This window comes from Xenopus laevis, chromosome 2S, assembly GCF_017654675.1.
Source record: "Xenopus laevis strain J_2021 chromosome 2S, Xenopus_laevis_v10.1, whole genome shotgun sequence".
NCBI lineage: Eukaryota > Metazoa > Chordata > Amphibia > Anura > Pipidae > Xenopus > Xenopus laevis.
In genome coordinates, this window is record NC_054374.1 from 55829107 (window position 1) to 55845363 (window position 16257).

General features: G+C 38.1%; 1 protein-coding gene across 7 annotated transcripts in view; it reads right to left on the bottom strand.

Moving 5' to 3' along the window:
- The window catches only part of anks1a.S (ankyrin repeat and sterile alpha motif domain containing 1A S homeolog), a 184458-nt gene that overhangs the window by 50743 nt on the left and 117458 nt on the right, over positions 1-16257 (bottom strand). For all 7 annotated transcript variants that reach the window (XM_018248197.2, XM_018248200.2, XM_018248199.2 and 4 more), the window contains 1 exon segment: positions 4809-4907. In XM_018248197.2, coding sequence (XP_018103686.1) covers positions 4809-4907 — 99 coding nt within the window.

The window sequence follows — 16257 nt, forward strand, 5'->3', positions numbered from 1 at the left end:
AATTGCACAACTTCACAACTCTCACTGTAAAAAAAAACAAAAAAACAAAACAAAAACCCTTCCCAAATATTTAGATGGAACTTCATTTCTTCTAATCAGAATGGATGTCCAAATGTCTGCTGGCCCAAAAAGTAAATAAAGCATTATAGGGATTATGATGTGATCTTCTTATATTTATACATAGTTATCATATCTCCCCTTAAGCGCCTCTCCTGCAGTGAAAACAACCCCAACTTGGCCAGTATTTCTTTATAACCAAGACCTCCCTTATCAGCTTAGTTACCCTTCTCTGCTTGAGCACTGAAGAATGGAGATCAAAACCGTACAGCATATTCTAGAGGGGGCCTGACCAGCTCTCTATAGAGTGAAAAGATAACCCCCTTTTCTGGTGAATCTGTGCTCCAAAACCTTGTTTGCCCTTGCAGCTGCTGACTGGTATTCCTTGTTACAGTCAAGTTTATTATCTTCCAATATTGATTTGCCTAGTGCAGTCCCATTAAAGGAACAGTTCAGTGTAAAAATAAAAACTGTAAATGGATAGGCTGTGCAAAATAAAAAAAATTTTTCTAATATAGTTTGTTAGTCAAAAATGTAATGTTTTAAGGCTGAAGTGACTGGATCTCTAATAGCCAGAACACTACTTCCTGCTTTTCAGCTCTATAACTCTATAGTCAGAGACTTGAAAGGGGGCCACATGGGACATTTCTGTTCAGTGAGTTTGCAATTGATCCTCAGCATTCAGCTCAGATTCAAAAGCAACAGTTTTGTCCCATGTGCCCCCTCTCAAGTCTCTGATTGGTTACTGCCTGGTAACCAGTCAGTATTAACCAAGAGAGCTGAAAAGAAGAAAGTAGTGTTCTTGCTATTATGTTAGAGATCCAGTCACTCCATCCTTTATACATAAAATTTTTGCCTAACCAACTATATTAGAAACATTTTTTATTTTGCCCAGTTATTAGAAACATTTTTTATTTTGCCCAGTTTTTATTTTTACACTGAACAATTCCTTTAAGGGTATAAGTGGCTTTCACATTATTATATGCCAAATGCAAGACTTTACATTTATCAACACTGAGGGGCAGATTTATTAAGGGTCGAATAGTAAATTCGAATTCTCAAATTTTTTATTTTTTTTTGGTCAAAACTCTCAAATTCAAATTGGGAATAGTCCAAACTTTAATTTGAAAATCGAAATTTATCAAACATTGACCATTGGAACAATTCTAATTTGACTATTCGCCACCTAAAACCTGCCGAGTTCATGTATAAGTCAATAGGAGAGGTCCAGTGACCCATTTGGAGATGTTAATAGCCTTCTTGACATTCAAGTTTTTTTTCAGAGAAAAAACTCGATTTGAGTTTATCTGAATTTGATTCAATTTTTTGAGTCTGTAATATTCAATTTTTAGACTTTCAAATTTTTTCTTAAATAATCTCCCAAACGAATTTCGAGTATATTCAAATTTATTAGAGTAAAAAAAAAATTGCATGAATTCGAAATTGAACCTTTAATAAATGGACCTTTCTCATTAACCTCATCCTATCAAATTTGTCTGACATGACCTATCCTTCAGAAAACCGTGCAGATTAATTTTCATAATGTAATTCTGCAGAACCTAACAAGACTTCAAAATAACTTGCCCAACACGGATTACAAACTTACTGCCCTATAATTGCCAGGTAGAGACAATAATCCTTTTTTAAATATAGGAATGACATCAGCTTTCCTCCAATCTATAGGTACCATACCAGATGAAAGCAAACCTGGGAAATTGAGAATTAAGAGGCCAGTATAAAACTGAACTAAGCTTTTTTATGTCCCTATGACTATATAGGATAACATAGACTTTTTTATTCCAAAAGGTAAGACGGACTGTTCAAGGAAAGGTTCACTAACATTAAAGCTTTTTTTGCTTTTTCGACAAAGGCTCCCAAAGCAAAACTGAAGTGTAAAGCTTGTATGTGTGGCCCAGCATGGTCCTCCCACGTGTTCAGAATAATGATATTCCCACCTGTATCCAGAAATCCTATTGACATGCCGACAACTGACATAACAGCAGTGAGGAACATAGCTTTTTTTTTTTTTTGATTGTTATAACATGCCAGTGCTGGTTCATCAGTGTGGCAAATTCATTATACTAGAAATAAATGACAGCCCTCTGTCTTGCTCATAAATTAAGCTGATATCCTCTCCAGCTGTATAATACACATACCAGATGCTCTATAAATAAATGATAATGAAAATGGATATGTGTTTTTGTTAAATGGGCATGACTTATGGAGGAGTGACCATAAAGTGGGCATGGCCAAAAAAACATTTTGCCGCGCTCCATGCAGCGAAACTTTTTGGCCCTCTTTCTTAATCTCAAATGTTGGGGAGGTATGCCTTGTCCACATTCATTTTATATATTATACATTTATAATACACAAAAGCCATGAATATCCTGTAAATTATATCTGTTATATAAACAGTGAGTTCTGATGTCATTTCTGTCACATGACTCACTGAAATTTGTGTATTATAATAAATAAAGTACCCCCAGTTGTAAAATATGAGGATATTAGAAGTTACCTCGGAGTTCCATGACCTGTATAAAAACACTCGGCCTTCGGCCTCGTGTTTTTATATGGTCATGAAACTCCTTGGTAACTTATAATATCCTTATATTTTACAAGAGGGGGTACTTTATTCACTATATAATCTACAGTCTGGTCATTTCCCTATGGGAACGCGCCGTTTATATGCTTAAAGAGACAGCACTTGCAGCTGCTGTTCTCTCCCCTACCCTTGTTTCCCACCATTTTGACTTTCAAGCGCAACATTTCTTTGCTTCACCCACATGACACGATCCACCTGTTTCACTCCCTCACATGTAACTGATTCTTTTTCCTTCCTGTCACGCCTCACCTCACGTCTTCCTCTCATGACTCCTGCAGTTGCCTCCCTACCAGTGTTGCTCCCTTACTCACGCGATTCCTCTCCATGCTCGCTCCCTCCTCCCATCCATTATCTCAAATCTCGGCTCCCCCTCCTGTCCACTATCGCAAGTCTTGCTCCCCCCTCCCATTCAAAGTCTCAAATTTCGCTCCTGCTCTGTGTTGCTCCCTCCTCCGTCCCTGGCCTCCTCCCCCCTCCCATATCTCTAATGCAGCCGAATGACCACGCAGAGCAGGTTCCTGCAAAAGAATCTGAATAACAAGCAAAAGAAATACAGGTACTAAAAGCGATACTGCCAGGGAAAGAAAAAAAACAATAAGGAGGGACAACAGCAAAAAAAGTATTGCATTTTGTAAAAAGCAAAGACTGGAAGTAAAAACTGAACTGAACTCAGAAACTGTCGATCATAGTGGATAATGTACCCCCTACTTAAAATTTATAGAGATATTATTAGCACCTCGGAGTTATGTGACCTGTATATGGTCACATAACTCCTCGGTGACATAATATCTTTATAAATGACAGTAGGGGGTACATTATCCACTATATATACCATATCCTACATTAACCACTGACTAGATTCAGCGGAGACATCAGTGCCCCTATCTGGTAGGTCTTACATCTCTGACTCCTCAGTTGCAACACTGAAAACACTGATTTAGCACATCTATCTTTTTTGCATCTGTTATAACCACATTATTACCATTTAAATCTGCTAAAAAAAACTTTATACATTAAAAAAAAATGCAATAGTACTGTTTTGGCACCAACATGAATTCATGCAGTTAAGTTAACATCAAGTACAATGTACTGTTTTACTATTGCAAAGAAAAAGTTTTTTAAATCCAAATTATTTGCATATAATGGACTTTATGCAAGATGTCCTTCCGATAATTTATTGTTTTCTGAATAATGGGTTTTCGGGTAAGAAATCCAATACCTGTATGTATAAATGTTAACACAAATACAAAATAACAGGCTGAAGACAGACAGGGAGATAAAAGAAGGTCTAAAGTTACCTGTGAGAATTAGAAGATACCAATGTGAAGCCAAGCTATCACAGCTCAGGTTACAAAGCAGATAACAGATGCACTCTGCACAATACCATCATATTCCTTTACAGCTGTTATCTGCTAAGCAGCCTGTGCCTTTTCTGCTTTTTAAAAAAAACATTCCCCTTTTAAGAAAAAACCCTACCCCCCCTTATCAGCCCCAGCCTAGCTGCTACCTCAGGCAAATGCCCCAACTTTTTACTTACCCCTCGGTGCAGATTCAGGGATTGGAGTTCAAGGCAGCCATCTTCCGGGTCTTCGTGTCTTCTTCCAGTGCTTCAGCAACTTCCGTCCATTTTGGTGCATGCGCAGTTGTCGCAAACCGGGAAATTGCTCCAACTGTGCAAAGCGCCGTTCCTCCGGTCTCATTCTCAGATTACCGAAGACCGGAACATGGCTGCCGTGAACTCCGATCCCTGAATCTGAGTTGCATCAGAAGATAGCAGCCAGCCACACATATTTGTGAGAAGGGGACACACATCTACAGTGAGTCCTGAAGAATGTAATATAGATAAACATATAAAGGCCTTTGAGGTTTGGGTTTGAGGTATTTAAAATAGGTGCTAATTTGAATCAGTGGAGTTGGAAATAGCAACCAATTTCTTGGTTATAAATGATCCCCTCTATAAACCGACTCACAGTGCTGCTAACTTATTTCAAATAAAGGGTTTGTTAAATGATTTAAGCCTTGCCTGTGGGCCACACTACAATGAAATGAATGTAAATAACTTTTATACTTTGGGTAGGCTAAAGATCATAAATATGAATGGGAAAGTTGTTTGCCATGAAACTGGTAACTATTTTGTCCATCCTCTCACCACTGGCAGAGAATGAGCAGCACGCAAAATCAGGCGTCGATGCGGTTGGTCTGTGATCCCAATATCGACCAGATCTTGATCATCCATCATTGTATCTGCCTGCAATAACACATTTAAGAACATTTGTATTGTTAGTTAGGATTGTTTGTATCATAATCTAAGATAAGTTATTATTACTGAACATGGGAATCATAAATATGAAGAAGACGACGTGTGAAAACCAAAACACAAAACCTAACACTAATTAGTTACATATCTAAATGCAATGTTGGAACACTCCAGTAACTTCTAAGAGTGAAAACACATGGTGCACAAATCCTGTATTTCTGGTGATTTGTTGATGCGGCAGCAGGTATCATTGAGGTAACAATTCACAAGTATGCAGATTGTTTTATCCTAAATGCACAAATAAGGTTCATATTAGAGTGGTCCTAATATGCTTTCCTGACTCTTGTGTGTGTCCTACTGTACCTTCCCTATGCTCCTTGTTTGTGCCAAACTCTGCATCCCCATGCTCCCTGTGCGTGCCAAACTCTGCCTCCCATATGCTACCTGTGCCTGCCAAACTCTGCCTCCCCTATGCTAACTATGTGTGCCCTACTCTGCCTGTCCTAAGCTACCTGTGAACCTGGAAGAGTTTGTTCTGGGGTTTGTTAGCATCTGGAAATTGTTGTAATCATCACAATCATGTCATCATCACAATCATGTGCTGGGGGTGCTGTGCTATCCACAGGGGAGGAAGAGGTATATGGACCCAAGGGTATGTTTTAATATGACTTACATTTTTCACATGCGTGATATGCCTGCAGTGAGCACCAACCATTTTATTTTTTTCGTATGCTACCACCATTAATGTGGACATGTTGTTAAAAGTTCTTGTGGTAACATGGGTGTAGTTTACAGTAGGTGCTGTTTAAAAACAGGGAGTGATCAACGCTGACTTCCATTGTCGGCCCTCCACTACGGAGTCCAGAAAAAATCCCGTAGGACTGCATATAAGTGGCCGACAGAAGTGACAGAAACTGGCCAATTGTGCTACCTACTACATTGTTATACTGTGATATATACTAAACCTTTACACTCATGTTCCTCAGTGCTAAAATGATGATTTATGTATATGCTATTTTTTGTATCAGCACTTTTTTTGTATCTGTGCAATTTCTAAATAATACAATAAATAAAACTGCCAATTTCCTGAATTAGACCATTAATTCCTAACCTATTAATCTTGACCCAAAAGGGGTATCCATGAGAATTGTTTTTAAATCCAGATAATAGCAATTAAGGGTTTCAGGTTATTCTAAATGAAGTATGTGGGACACAAATGACTTGCAGCTAATGCAAGTCAGCCATTACTGCAGACTAATAACATGACATTTAATTTAGTGGTGTACATAGTAGTTACTGGGCTGCACAGCAAAATCAGATAAAATCAATCATGTCCCCCAATGGGTCCACCATATTGCCCAACCCCCAGAAGTTGCAGGATCATTCTGCATTATCATATCTATACTATAAGTAATACAGTATTATGAAAATGGAAAGCTGAAAGTCATGGGATGGCATGCCCATTGGCTTAACCTATATCTATGCCATTTAACTATACCTTTGAGGTAATCGATACAGAGAGATCAAAGCTAATGCAGATCATTTGTAGGCAGCAGTGCTGGGTGAGATTTCAGCCAAATACTTTGAGCCATTACTTAGTAAATTAGAGAGTGTTTGTTTGTCTGTGACCACTGTAAAAAGTGGCCATTTGTTTTACTTAGTTGGTTTGTAATTTCATTTTAATCTTTTCAGAAATTCCCATTCTGTAAATAAGTAATTATGAACAAAAAAACACCTCCATAAACTCCAATGGGTGAAAAAAAGGTTCATCCTAAAGGTAAGGGCACACCTGGCGATTCGGGGAGATTTAGTCACTTGGCGACTAATCGCCTCTTCTTTGGGGCGACTAATCTCCCTGAACGGCTTCTCCCTGTCTTCCGCCGGCTATAATAAAAAATCGCCTGCGGCGTATTCCAAAGTCGACCAAAGTTGCCTCACGAGGAAATAGACTTCCATTAATTCAGCAAATTTTCCACGGTTTTATGAATTTTTGGTGAAGCGAAATTGGTCAGATTAACCCATTACTACTGATAAATCCTTAAAGGGGTTGTTCACCTTCTAAACACTTTTTTCAATTCATTTGTTTTTAGATTGTTCCCTAGAAATAAAGACTTTTTTCAATTACTTTCCATTATTTATTTTTTAAGTTTTTTCCAAAATCTAAGTTTAAAGGTGAATGTTCGTGTCTATGGTGTTTGAGTCTGGCAGATCAGTAATTCAGGTGCAGACTCTGAACTGTTACAATTTTGCAACATTGAGTTGATACATTTCTCAGCAGCATCTCTGGAGTATTAGCAACAATTGTATCAATTCTAACAGCTGCCTGTAATGAAAACCAGAGATTCTGCTCAGCAGGGTCAAAGATAAGAAATGTATCAACGAAATGTATCAATGAAATGTATCAACGAAATGTATCAACAAAATGTATCAACGAAATGTATCCATTTAGAACAGTTTACAGGATTGGCGACACCCCCTCCCAGAGCTGCTTCAGAAGGAGAGAAATGACACTTTACACTTCAATATTAGAAAAACCGTCACACATAGAAACAAACAAGGGAAAGTTGTGCTCACCACTAATTTTTAAAACCATTAGGCGGGGGTGCAATAAGGCTGTGACCACAAAATACATATAGACACATACAAGAGTCCTCTGCACTCAACCCATTATCAATATATTTAAGACAGAGACATTTTGTGCATACTGCTACTGAAAAATGCCTTACTCTTTAAACAAAATAGGGATTGTTTGTCCATATATTGCAATATATTTAAGCTGGCCAACTATGTCAAAGTCATCCCATATCTGGCCAGTCCTATGCTCAATTTTCATCTGATTCATTAAGAATTCTATTGCTTCATTATACATTTTACAAAAGGGACTAGTTTTACCTGTAACTTACTTGCTGCTTTCAAAGTAAAACTCCCAAACTTGGCTGCCTTTTTATTAGACACCAGTGGGATCACCTGACTATACCTGGGAAGGGTGGGAGCTACAACATGGAGCTGGTCACTGTAACATATAACTATAACAAACAAGGGAAAGTTGTGCTCACCACTAATTTTTAATTTTAGAATGTAGATGGATCATGCCTCGCTTCTTTCCAATGTTTCACTACAGGTTGTTGTGCCATATCCTGTTTGTTTGTATCGACCTTTTTGTCAGTGTCTAGAGCTGCTCTAATGCTTGCCCTATGCATATTAATAGTCTCTTTAAATTTCCTGATGGTTATACCGCAGTAAATCAGGCCACATGGGCATTTGATGACATATATTACCATTGTGGATGTGCACGTTAACCTGTGTTTGATTTCATATCTTTTGCCCGTCCTGGGATGTCTGAACTCTTTCCCCACTATTAGAGTATTGCACACTACACAACCTGTGCACTTGTACACACCTGGAAGAGAGGATAGAAAATGTTGAACCCTAGGTTGCACATATTTTCCTACTGGGTGAGCGGGGCTTAAGTGGTATTCCTTGAGAAACTGAATTTTGGTTTGTTGGGGATCTTTGGGGTAAGCGCTATATGTCATTGTTGTCCCCACTCGGTGCACACGTAGTACTTTGGAGCAATTGTACCCGTGACAAGGCCATTACCTTTTTCTGTGGTGTCTCTGATCAGGCCGGCCGGATAAACCCTATCTAAGAACTTTTTCCCCATTTTCATTAAGTCCTCTTTACATTGCATGGGGTCGCTGTCAATACTGATGACCCGCATCATTTGTGATTGGGGGAGAGAATCTAAGAGGTGTCTGGGGTGGTTGCTCCTATAATGCAGTAGGGTATTCCTATCCGTGTCCTTTGTGTAGATGCATGTTTGCAAATGCTCCCCTTGTTTGTAAACCTGTACATCAAGGAAATTTATGAGTTGAGAGTTATAGTTCAACGTCAGTTTCACTGATGAATCTAGGGACTTTAAACTGTTCACATATTCCTCTAGTTGGCTTGCCGTACCTGCCCATGTGAAGAACAGGTCGTCAATATAGCGTCTGTAGAAGCCACCATACTTTTTGAACATCTCGTGGCCGTAAATGTGTTCATTTTCATAATCACCCATATATGCATTGGCGTATGCTGGCGCCATTTTCGAACCCATGGCTGTGCCTACCTGCTGTATGTAAAATTGGGTCTCGAATTTGAAATAGTTGTATGTTAATACAAAGTGCTGTATAACATATTCTATGGGTGGACCAATATATGCAGGGTTATTTGTCAATAGCTTACATACTGCTTGTAACCTGGCTGTGTGGGGTATGCATGTATACAGACTTTGGACGTCCATAGTGGCCAGCATTAAGTTATCCATTGGCAAAGTGATGCTCCCCACTACTTTTAGGAAATCAGTTGTGTCCTTAAAATAGCTGCTTGTGGAAGTTATGCAGGGTTGTAGTAACATATCAAGGTACTGTGCTAGCTTCTCATTCAGGGACCCAGTGGACGATATTATCGGTCTCCCCGGGGGTCTCTCAGGGTTTTAATGTATTTTTGGCAGCGTATACATGACTGGCACTACATGGTTTTTGGGTATTAAGTAACCGAGTGGGGACAACAATGACATATATTATGTGAGGAAGTACAACCCTCTAAGTAAATTTACTAAAGAACCAGTACTTAAACATTGGGAAATAGTGGCCAAAGATGAAGCGCTAACCCCAAAGATCCCCAACAAACCAAAATTCAGTTACTCAAGGAATACCAATCTTAAAGAACACTTAAGCCCCGGCGACCCAGTAGGAAAATATGTGCAACCTAGGGTCCAACATTTTCTATCCTCTCGTCCAGGTGTGTACAAGTGCACAGGTTGTGTAGTGTGCAATACTCTAATATTGGGCAAAGAGTTCAGACATCCCAGGACAGGCAAAAGATATGAAAACAAACACAGGTTAACGTGCACATCCACAATGGTAATATATGTCATCAAATGCCCATGTTGCCTGATTTACTGCGGTAAAACCATCAGGCAATTGAAAGAAAGGATTAATATGCACAGGGCAAGCATTAGAGCAGCCCTAGACACTGACAGAAAGGTTGATGCAAACAAACAGGATATAGCACAACAACCTGTAGTGAAACATTTCAAAGAAGCGAGGCACGATCCATCTATATTCAAGTGTATGCCAATCCATCATGTACCTAAACCGCCCACGGGTGGTGACCTTGATAATATATTGTTGAGACGAGAAGCTTTTTGGATACACGAACTTGATTGTGTCATGCCCAGGGGACTGAATGGGCAACTGCAGTTAAATTGCTTCTTAACCTGAGGATGTTTGCAGTTAACAGCTATATAGATTGATTTATACTTTTTGTTCCACAGGAAGGGTTTATACAAAGTATCTTATTAGTGTGATGGTTCTCCAATATCTGTAAGTAACATGTTTCCATCTTTATGGTTATATTGTTTCTAATCAGGAACAAAGTATCCTTGTATGTGCATCTATTTACACATGAAAGACTTGGCACTGGAACACAACACTGACACCAGATGGTGGAAAATGGGAATGACACTTTGCACTGACAATGAATGAACTTTATTTGTGGAAATAAACAACTGTAAAAGGCTGATGACGTCATGAGGTCGCCAAAATTCACAAGAGGGGGAGGGTATTTAAACTATTGTTCACTCAGAACACATCATCCTTGATAACGTTGGACAATGCTGTGTTACAAATAAAAACACTTTAATTCACCTTTACTAGAGAGTGCTGATCCCTGCATCGAAAAAAAAAAATATATATATATATATATATATATTTATACATATATACATGCATAACTATTGATGCCTGGATGTGAGTATATAAATTTTAATATGATTTAAACATACTATTCAAATATTGATAGTTTAAAAAACTATTAACTTACTTATTTCTAACAGATATTTTAAAGAAGCTTACCTCTGTCTTAGATGGGAACAACCTGACAATCAAGAATGTTATGTTTGAAATTTAGAGCAGAAAATTTCAACTCTGAGCTCTATCAACAATATTGAGAGGAGCCTCTTGCCCACTGAGCAGGACCTTGCGGGAACAGATATGGCTGGGGTGAAGATCAGCTGCATGATGATTGGAGGAACTGTAACATGAAAGTGTTTTAAAGTAATACAAATATAATGCATTGTTTCCCTGCACTGGTAAAACTGCTGTGTTTGCTTCAGAAACACTACTATTGTTTATATAAATCAACTGTTGTATAGCAATGGGGGCAGCCATTCAAAGGAGAAAAGCCTCAAGTTACAGAGCAGATAAACTCTGTAGTTTTCTGTGTTTAATTTGTGCCAATTGGCCTTTTTTTAAATTTTCTGCCATTGCTACACAGCAGCTTGTTTTCATGAACCATAGCAGTCTTTCTGAAGAAAACAGATCTGCCTTACCAGTGCAGGCCAGCAGCACATGATTTCATTACTTTAGAACACGTTCATTTCATGGTGTTACTGTTAAGTAATTAGCTGGGTATCAGAATTCTGTGGGTAAAGGGTAAGATGATCCTGTCTGCCACTTAACATACTGTTTGATGAAATGGGGTTTATGAATGGCAGTTTTAGATGGGGCTTATCTTTCAAAAAGCTAATAAAAACTTAATGGGGTCAAACAAAATAAACTTTACTTATACCATATAAAGGTTTTAAATCTTTTTTCCTTTATTCTTTTTGAATCTACAATAAAAGCATATCGTCTGATGCAATTTTGTGGAAATGGTTATCAAGTCAAGGTTTGCATCATCCCAAAATCGAATGTATGCCCCAGAAACTGATTGGATTAATCTTGCATAATCTTATTAAAGATACAGAAGTACCCCTTAGTCCTTCTACATCATTGATCTGCCGAACGTAAGGGTAAAAGTGGCTTGCATATTTTTATATTGCAGAGCATAACTTTACATTTATCAACACTGAATCTAATCTGCCACTTAGCTTCCCAGATTGCCAGTTTGTCTAGATCCCCAACCAATGGCTCGTGAGCAACATGTTGCTCACCAAGCCCTCTGATGTTGCTCCCAGTTGCTTCAAAGCAGGTGCTCATTTTTGAATTTCTGACATGGAGGCAGGTTTTAGAGGCATAAAGACATCTTGTACTGCCAAACAAACCCAAGGATAGTCTGCCAGTCCACATAAGGGGCTACCAAATAACCAATCAGAGCCCTTATTTGGCACTCTTAAGAACTTTTTTCAGGCTTGTGTTGCTCCACATTTTTAATTTTTTTTTGTTAAATGTGGCTCACGGGTAAAAAAGGTTGGGGGTCCCTGGACTAGATCCTGTCGCAAAGATGCTACACCTGGATTGAAATGAACTAGTCTGCATTGTTGTGTGTCCTCTGCAAATATTGGTATATTACTTAAAATGCCCACCCCAAGTTATTAATGAGCAAATAAGAGAGAACCCAATACAGAACCTGGCAGCGCCACAGAAACAACCTTACTCCAAATAGCGAATGTAACATTGAAAACCCCTCATCCACATAAAATCCTTTAGCCAGTTTTCTATCCACGTGTAAACAATATTAATTTAACGTGAAACGCGAAACACGTCAGTAGTTAGGGACATCGCACAGGACTGAGGGCATTATTACGAGGTGATACAACTGAGCCAGCAGAAACACCTCGTCAAAACAGCATTTTGCCAAGTTCTGGACTATACGCAACTTATATTCAAAGTAAAATGTGAGTGTATTGTTTTTTTAAATAAATGTTATTTTATTGAAATAGTATTACACTATCCCTGGATTTTTGTTTCCATCTGGGAGTCATAAGGCCGCTGCATGCCAGAAGGGGAAGCCAGTGAGAGGACCCATTCTAAACGCTATACCAATGTCTTTGGTCTGTAAGTAGGCACTTTAGCCATTTGTTTTAGGTGTTTTGGGACCAAACACAAAAATCGTTTATTTCAGCACAACTGTAGAACTCTGAATGCAAATTTCTGTGGGATTTCCAAAGGTTAAACGTGGGCACGCTTGTAACAATCTGCTTGAACACCGTGTGGTGCCAACAAAGCCAAAACGTACTATACCATATTGGTTTCTAATTTCTGTTGCCACAGGCGCTGATCTTTGTTTTTATTTTTGGATGCTTTTTGGACAGTGGAGAGACTGTAAGAAGATCGGCAGGAAATAAGTACCTAACGAACTAACATCCCTACCTTTTTGTATTAATTTAACAAGACCCACAGACATTAGTTTACAATGCAGTCGTTTATGCGGCACTGTAACAAAAGCTTTGGCAGAATCCAAACAGATTATATCGACTACAACCCCATTGTCGGAGTTCCTACTTACACAACCATGAATAGGAACTAAATGAACCTTTGCTTCATAAAGTCATCCTGGTTTATACTTATAATGCCGTTCTGCAGAACATAATACGGAATGTGACCCTATAACAAACTTTCAAATACAGTAAATTGCCCACTACAGATGTAAAATGTAGGGCTTAGAACTGCAAGGTTGAGAAAACAATACATTTTAAATAATGAAATTACATCTGATTTCCGTCAACTCATATCATTCACTCAACTCATTTCTCCTCTTTTTAGTTTCAAACACCTTTTGAATTCTAACGCCTGCATAACTCTTATCCGTATGCAACACTTAGAAAAACTGCTGTGCTAAGTCTAACTTATTAAATTTTCAATACCTAAGGAGGTAGAGGAGTCTTTATAAAGAAACAGAAATAAAGCCATTCGTTAAAGAAAACAAGAACTGTGTGAAGGCCTTATGTGTAGAGATTTCAGTAGTTTTTATTTTTTTACAAGTAGTGGTGTTTGCTACAAACCTCAGAGCACAATGAGGCTGAGCTACTATAATTAATAGAAAAACGATCAACAACTAGTTCCAGTTGTAATTATGGATGATTTTAATTGTTCAGACATTGACTAGAATAACAGTAGCCTAACCAAACAAGTTTGTGATTTATGCAACAACTCTTTATCTCATATAGTCCAGGAGCTATCTAGCAAAAATATCCTTATGGATATTGTAATCACTATGAACGCTAAATTTATCTTCAGCACTAGTGTAGGTAAACATTTACAAAACAGTGAACATAGTGGGACCATTAAGATTTTTGCTTTGTGTTATTAACTTTGGCTATGAAAAGCTATAGCCAATTCCTTGCAATTTGCAACCGTTTTTATGAAACTTACTATCTATATTTAGTAAATACTGCTTCTTATTTTGTGATTTATCAAAATATTCCTCACTGTAATGAATATTTAAAGGGATACTGTCATGGGAAAAAAACATTTTTTCAAAATGAATCAGTTAATAGTGCTGCTCCAGCAGAATTCCGCACTGAAATCCATTTCTCAAAAGAGCAAACAGATTTTTTTTTCACATGACTGGGGGCAGCTGGGAAATTTACAAAATGTCTAGCCCCATGTCAGATTTCAAAATTGAATATAAAAAAAATCTGTTTGCTCTTTTGAGAAATGGATTTCAGTGTAGAATTCTGCTGGAATAGCACTATAAACTGATGCGTTTTGAAAAAAAACATGTTTTCCGATGACAGGATCCCTTTAAGTACATTCTGGGGAGTTTTTAAAGTTGTTGATACCTGTGACGGTTTGGCAGAATGTGACTGACTGCTTTGCCGTTCTACTGGGATGGAAGTGCTTAGAGATGCTCAGCAGCAGTCTCACCTATCTGAAACGTTGCTCCCTGATGCAGGTTTGTAAGGAGGATTCAGACAAATATTGTCGGTACCAAGCTCTGTAACCTTAGGCAGAGTCAGTCAATGGCTACGACAGCTACTAGAGCATGTTAAAAAAAAAACATATCATTGCCTTAAATGGATCAAAGCATGCATTTTTGGATTAAATTCTGGAACCCTTTCCTTAAAAAGAATATTAATATACTTAAATGAGTGATGCAACTAGTAAAGGGGAAGTACCATTTACTTAGTTCATTGCATTTTGTTGATTTTATCACATTTTTATTGATTTTTAGATTCTGCACTATTCTTTATTACTCGTTTTGGCAGTGAAAAATGTCTGTCATATTTTTATATTGGTGCACTTAAAAAACTATTTTTTCCTTATTTTATGCATATTAAAAATCAAACTGTTCAGAAGACTCATAGTTCTGGCATTCATAGTTTTATGTTATGTTTTATCTCAGTACTTAGGATATAATTCTATAAAATGCAAGCTTTAAAGAGATTTTTTAGAAAACTCATTGTCAAAGTAAACATGCTTACTTGAACAACAACTACAGGTATGGGATCCGTTATACGGAAACCTGTTAGCCAGAAAGTTCAGAATTACGGAAAGACTGAATCAAATAATACAAATTTTCCTTTTCCTCTATAGTAAAAAAAAAAAAAGCACCATGTACTTGATCCAAACTAAGATATAATTAATCCTTTTTGGAAGCAAAACCAGCCCATTGGATATATTTAATGTTTACATGATTTCCTAGTAGTCTTAAGGTGTGAAGATCCAAATTACGGAAAGACCCATTATCCGGAATGCCCCAGGTCCCGAGCATTCTGGATAACGGGTACCATACCTGCCTGGGGGAAGGCACACACGGCGTTTCGTTTAACGAAGTTGAAGTTGCTGCACGAGGAAACCTTGGGCAACTTCAGAAATCGAAGCACCGAAAGTGCATTTCTGCAGGCAATCTGCCTGTGTGGCCAGAACCTTAATGTAACTGGAGAAGTTGCAGTGAGACTTGCATTATTGTTGAGTGTAATTCTCATATCTACCAGGGAGCTACTATCTTGTGTCATAGAGATGTTTTCTTTTTTGTTATGGGGGGGTGACCACTGCAACTTGCAGGGCAACAGTAAAGAGTGACTGAAGCACAAGTCACATAACTGTGGGCAATTGGGAAAATATTGAATTCAAAATGAAATATAAAAAAATGTTTTGCTCTTTTAAAACTGATTTCATTGCCTTATTGTAGCGGAACAGCATTATTAGCAACAGAATAACGTTTACCATTTGGACTCATCTAAATTTCTACTTTCCAAAAATAACTAGAGTGCTCCTCTGCAAAAAAACCTTTGGAGGGGCTAGGCACACTGCAATCCCCAACCGTCCACCCACTCTCTGCCGTACATCAGAGGCTGCCTGCATTTACCTTAACTGGCTTAAAGGGGAACTATTGCGAAAATCAAATTTTGGATAGATAGGATGAAAATAATATTCTCAAATATATTCTCAAATATATTCATTTAACAGAAATTCTTACTTTTTGAAAGGCATTCAATAATATTACAGTGAGTTAGAATGCTTTCTCTGAGAGCCAGTTCAAGCATTTGCTGAATGGGAGTGGCTATACCCCCCAATGTGATGTCACGTAGCAACTAGCAAAGTTCCACCCTCTTCATGCTGAATTCAAA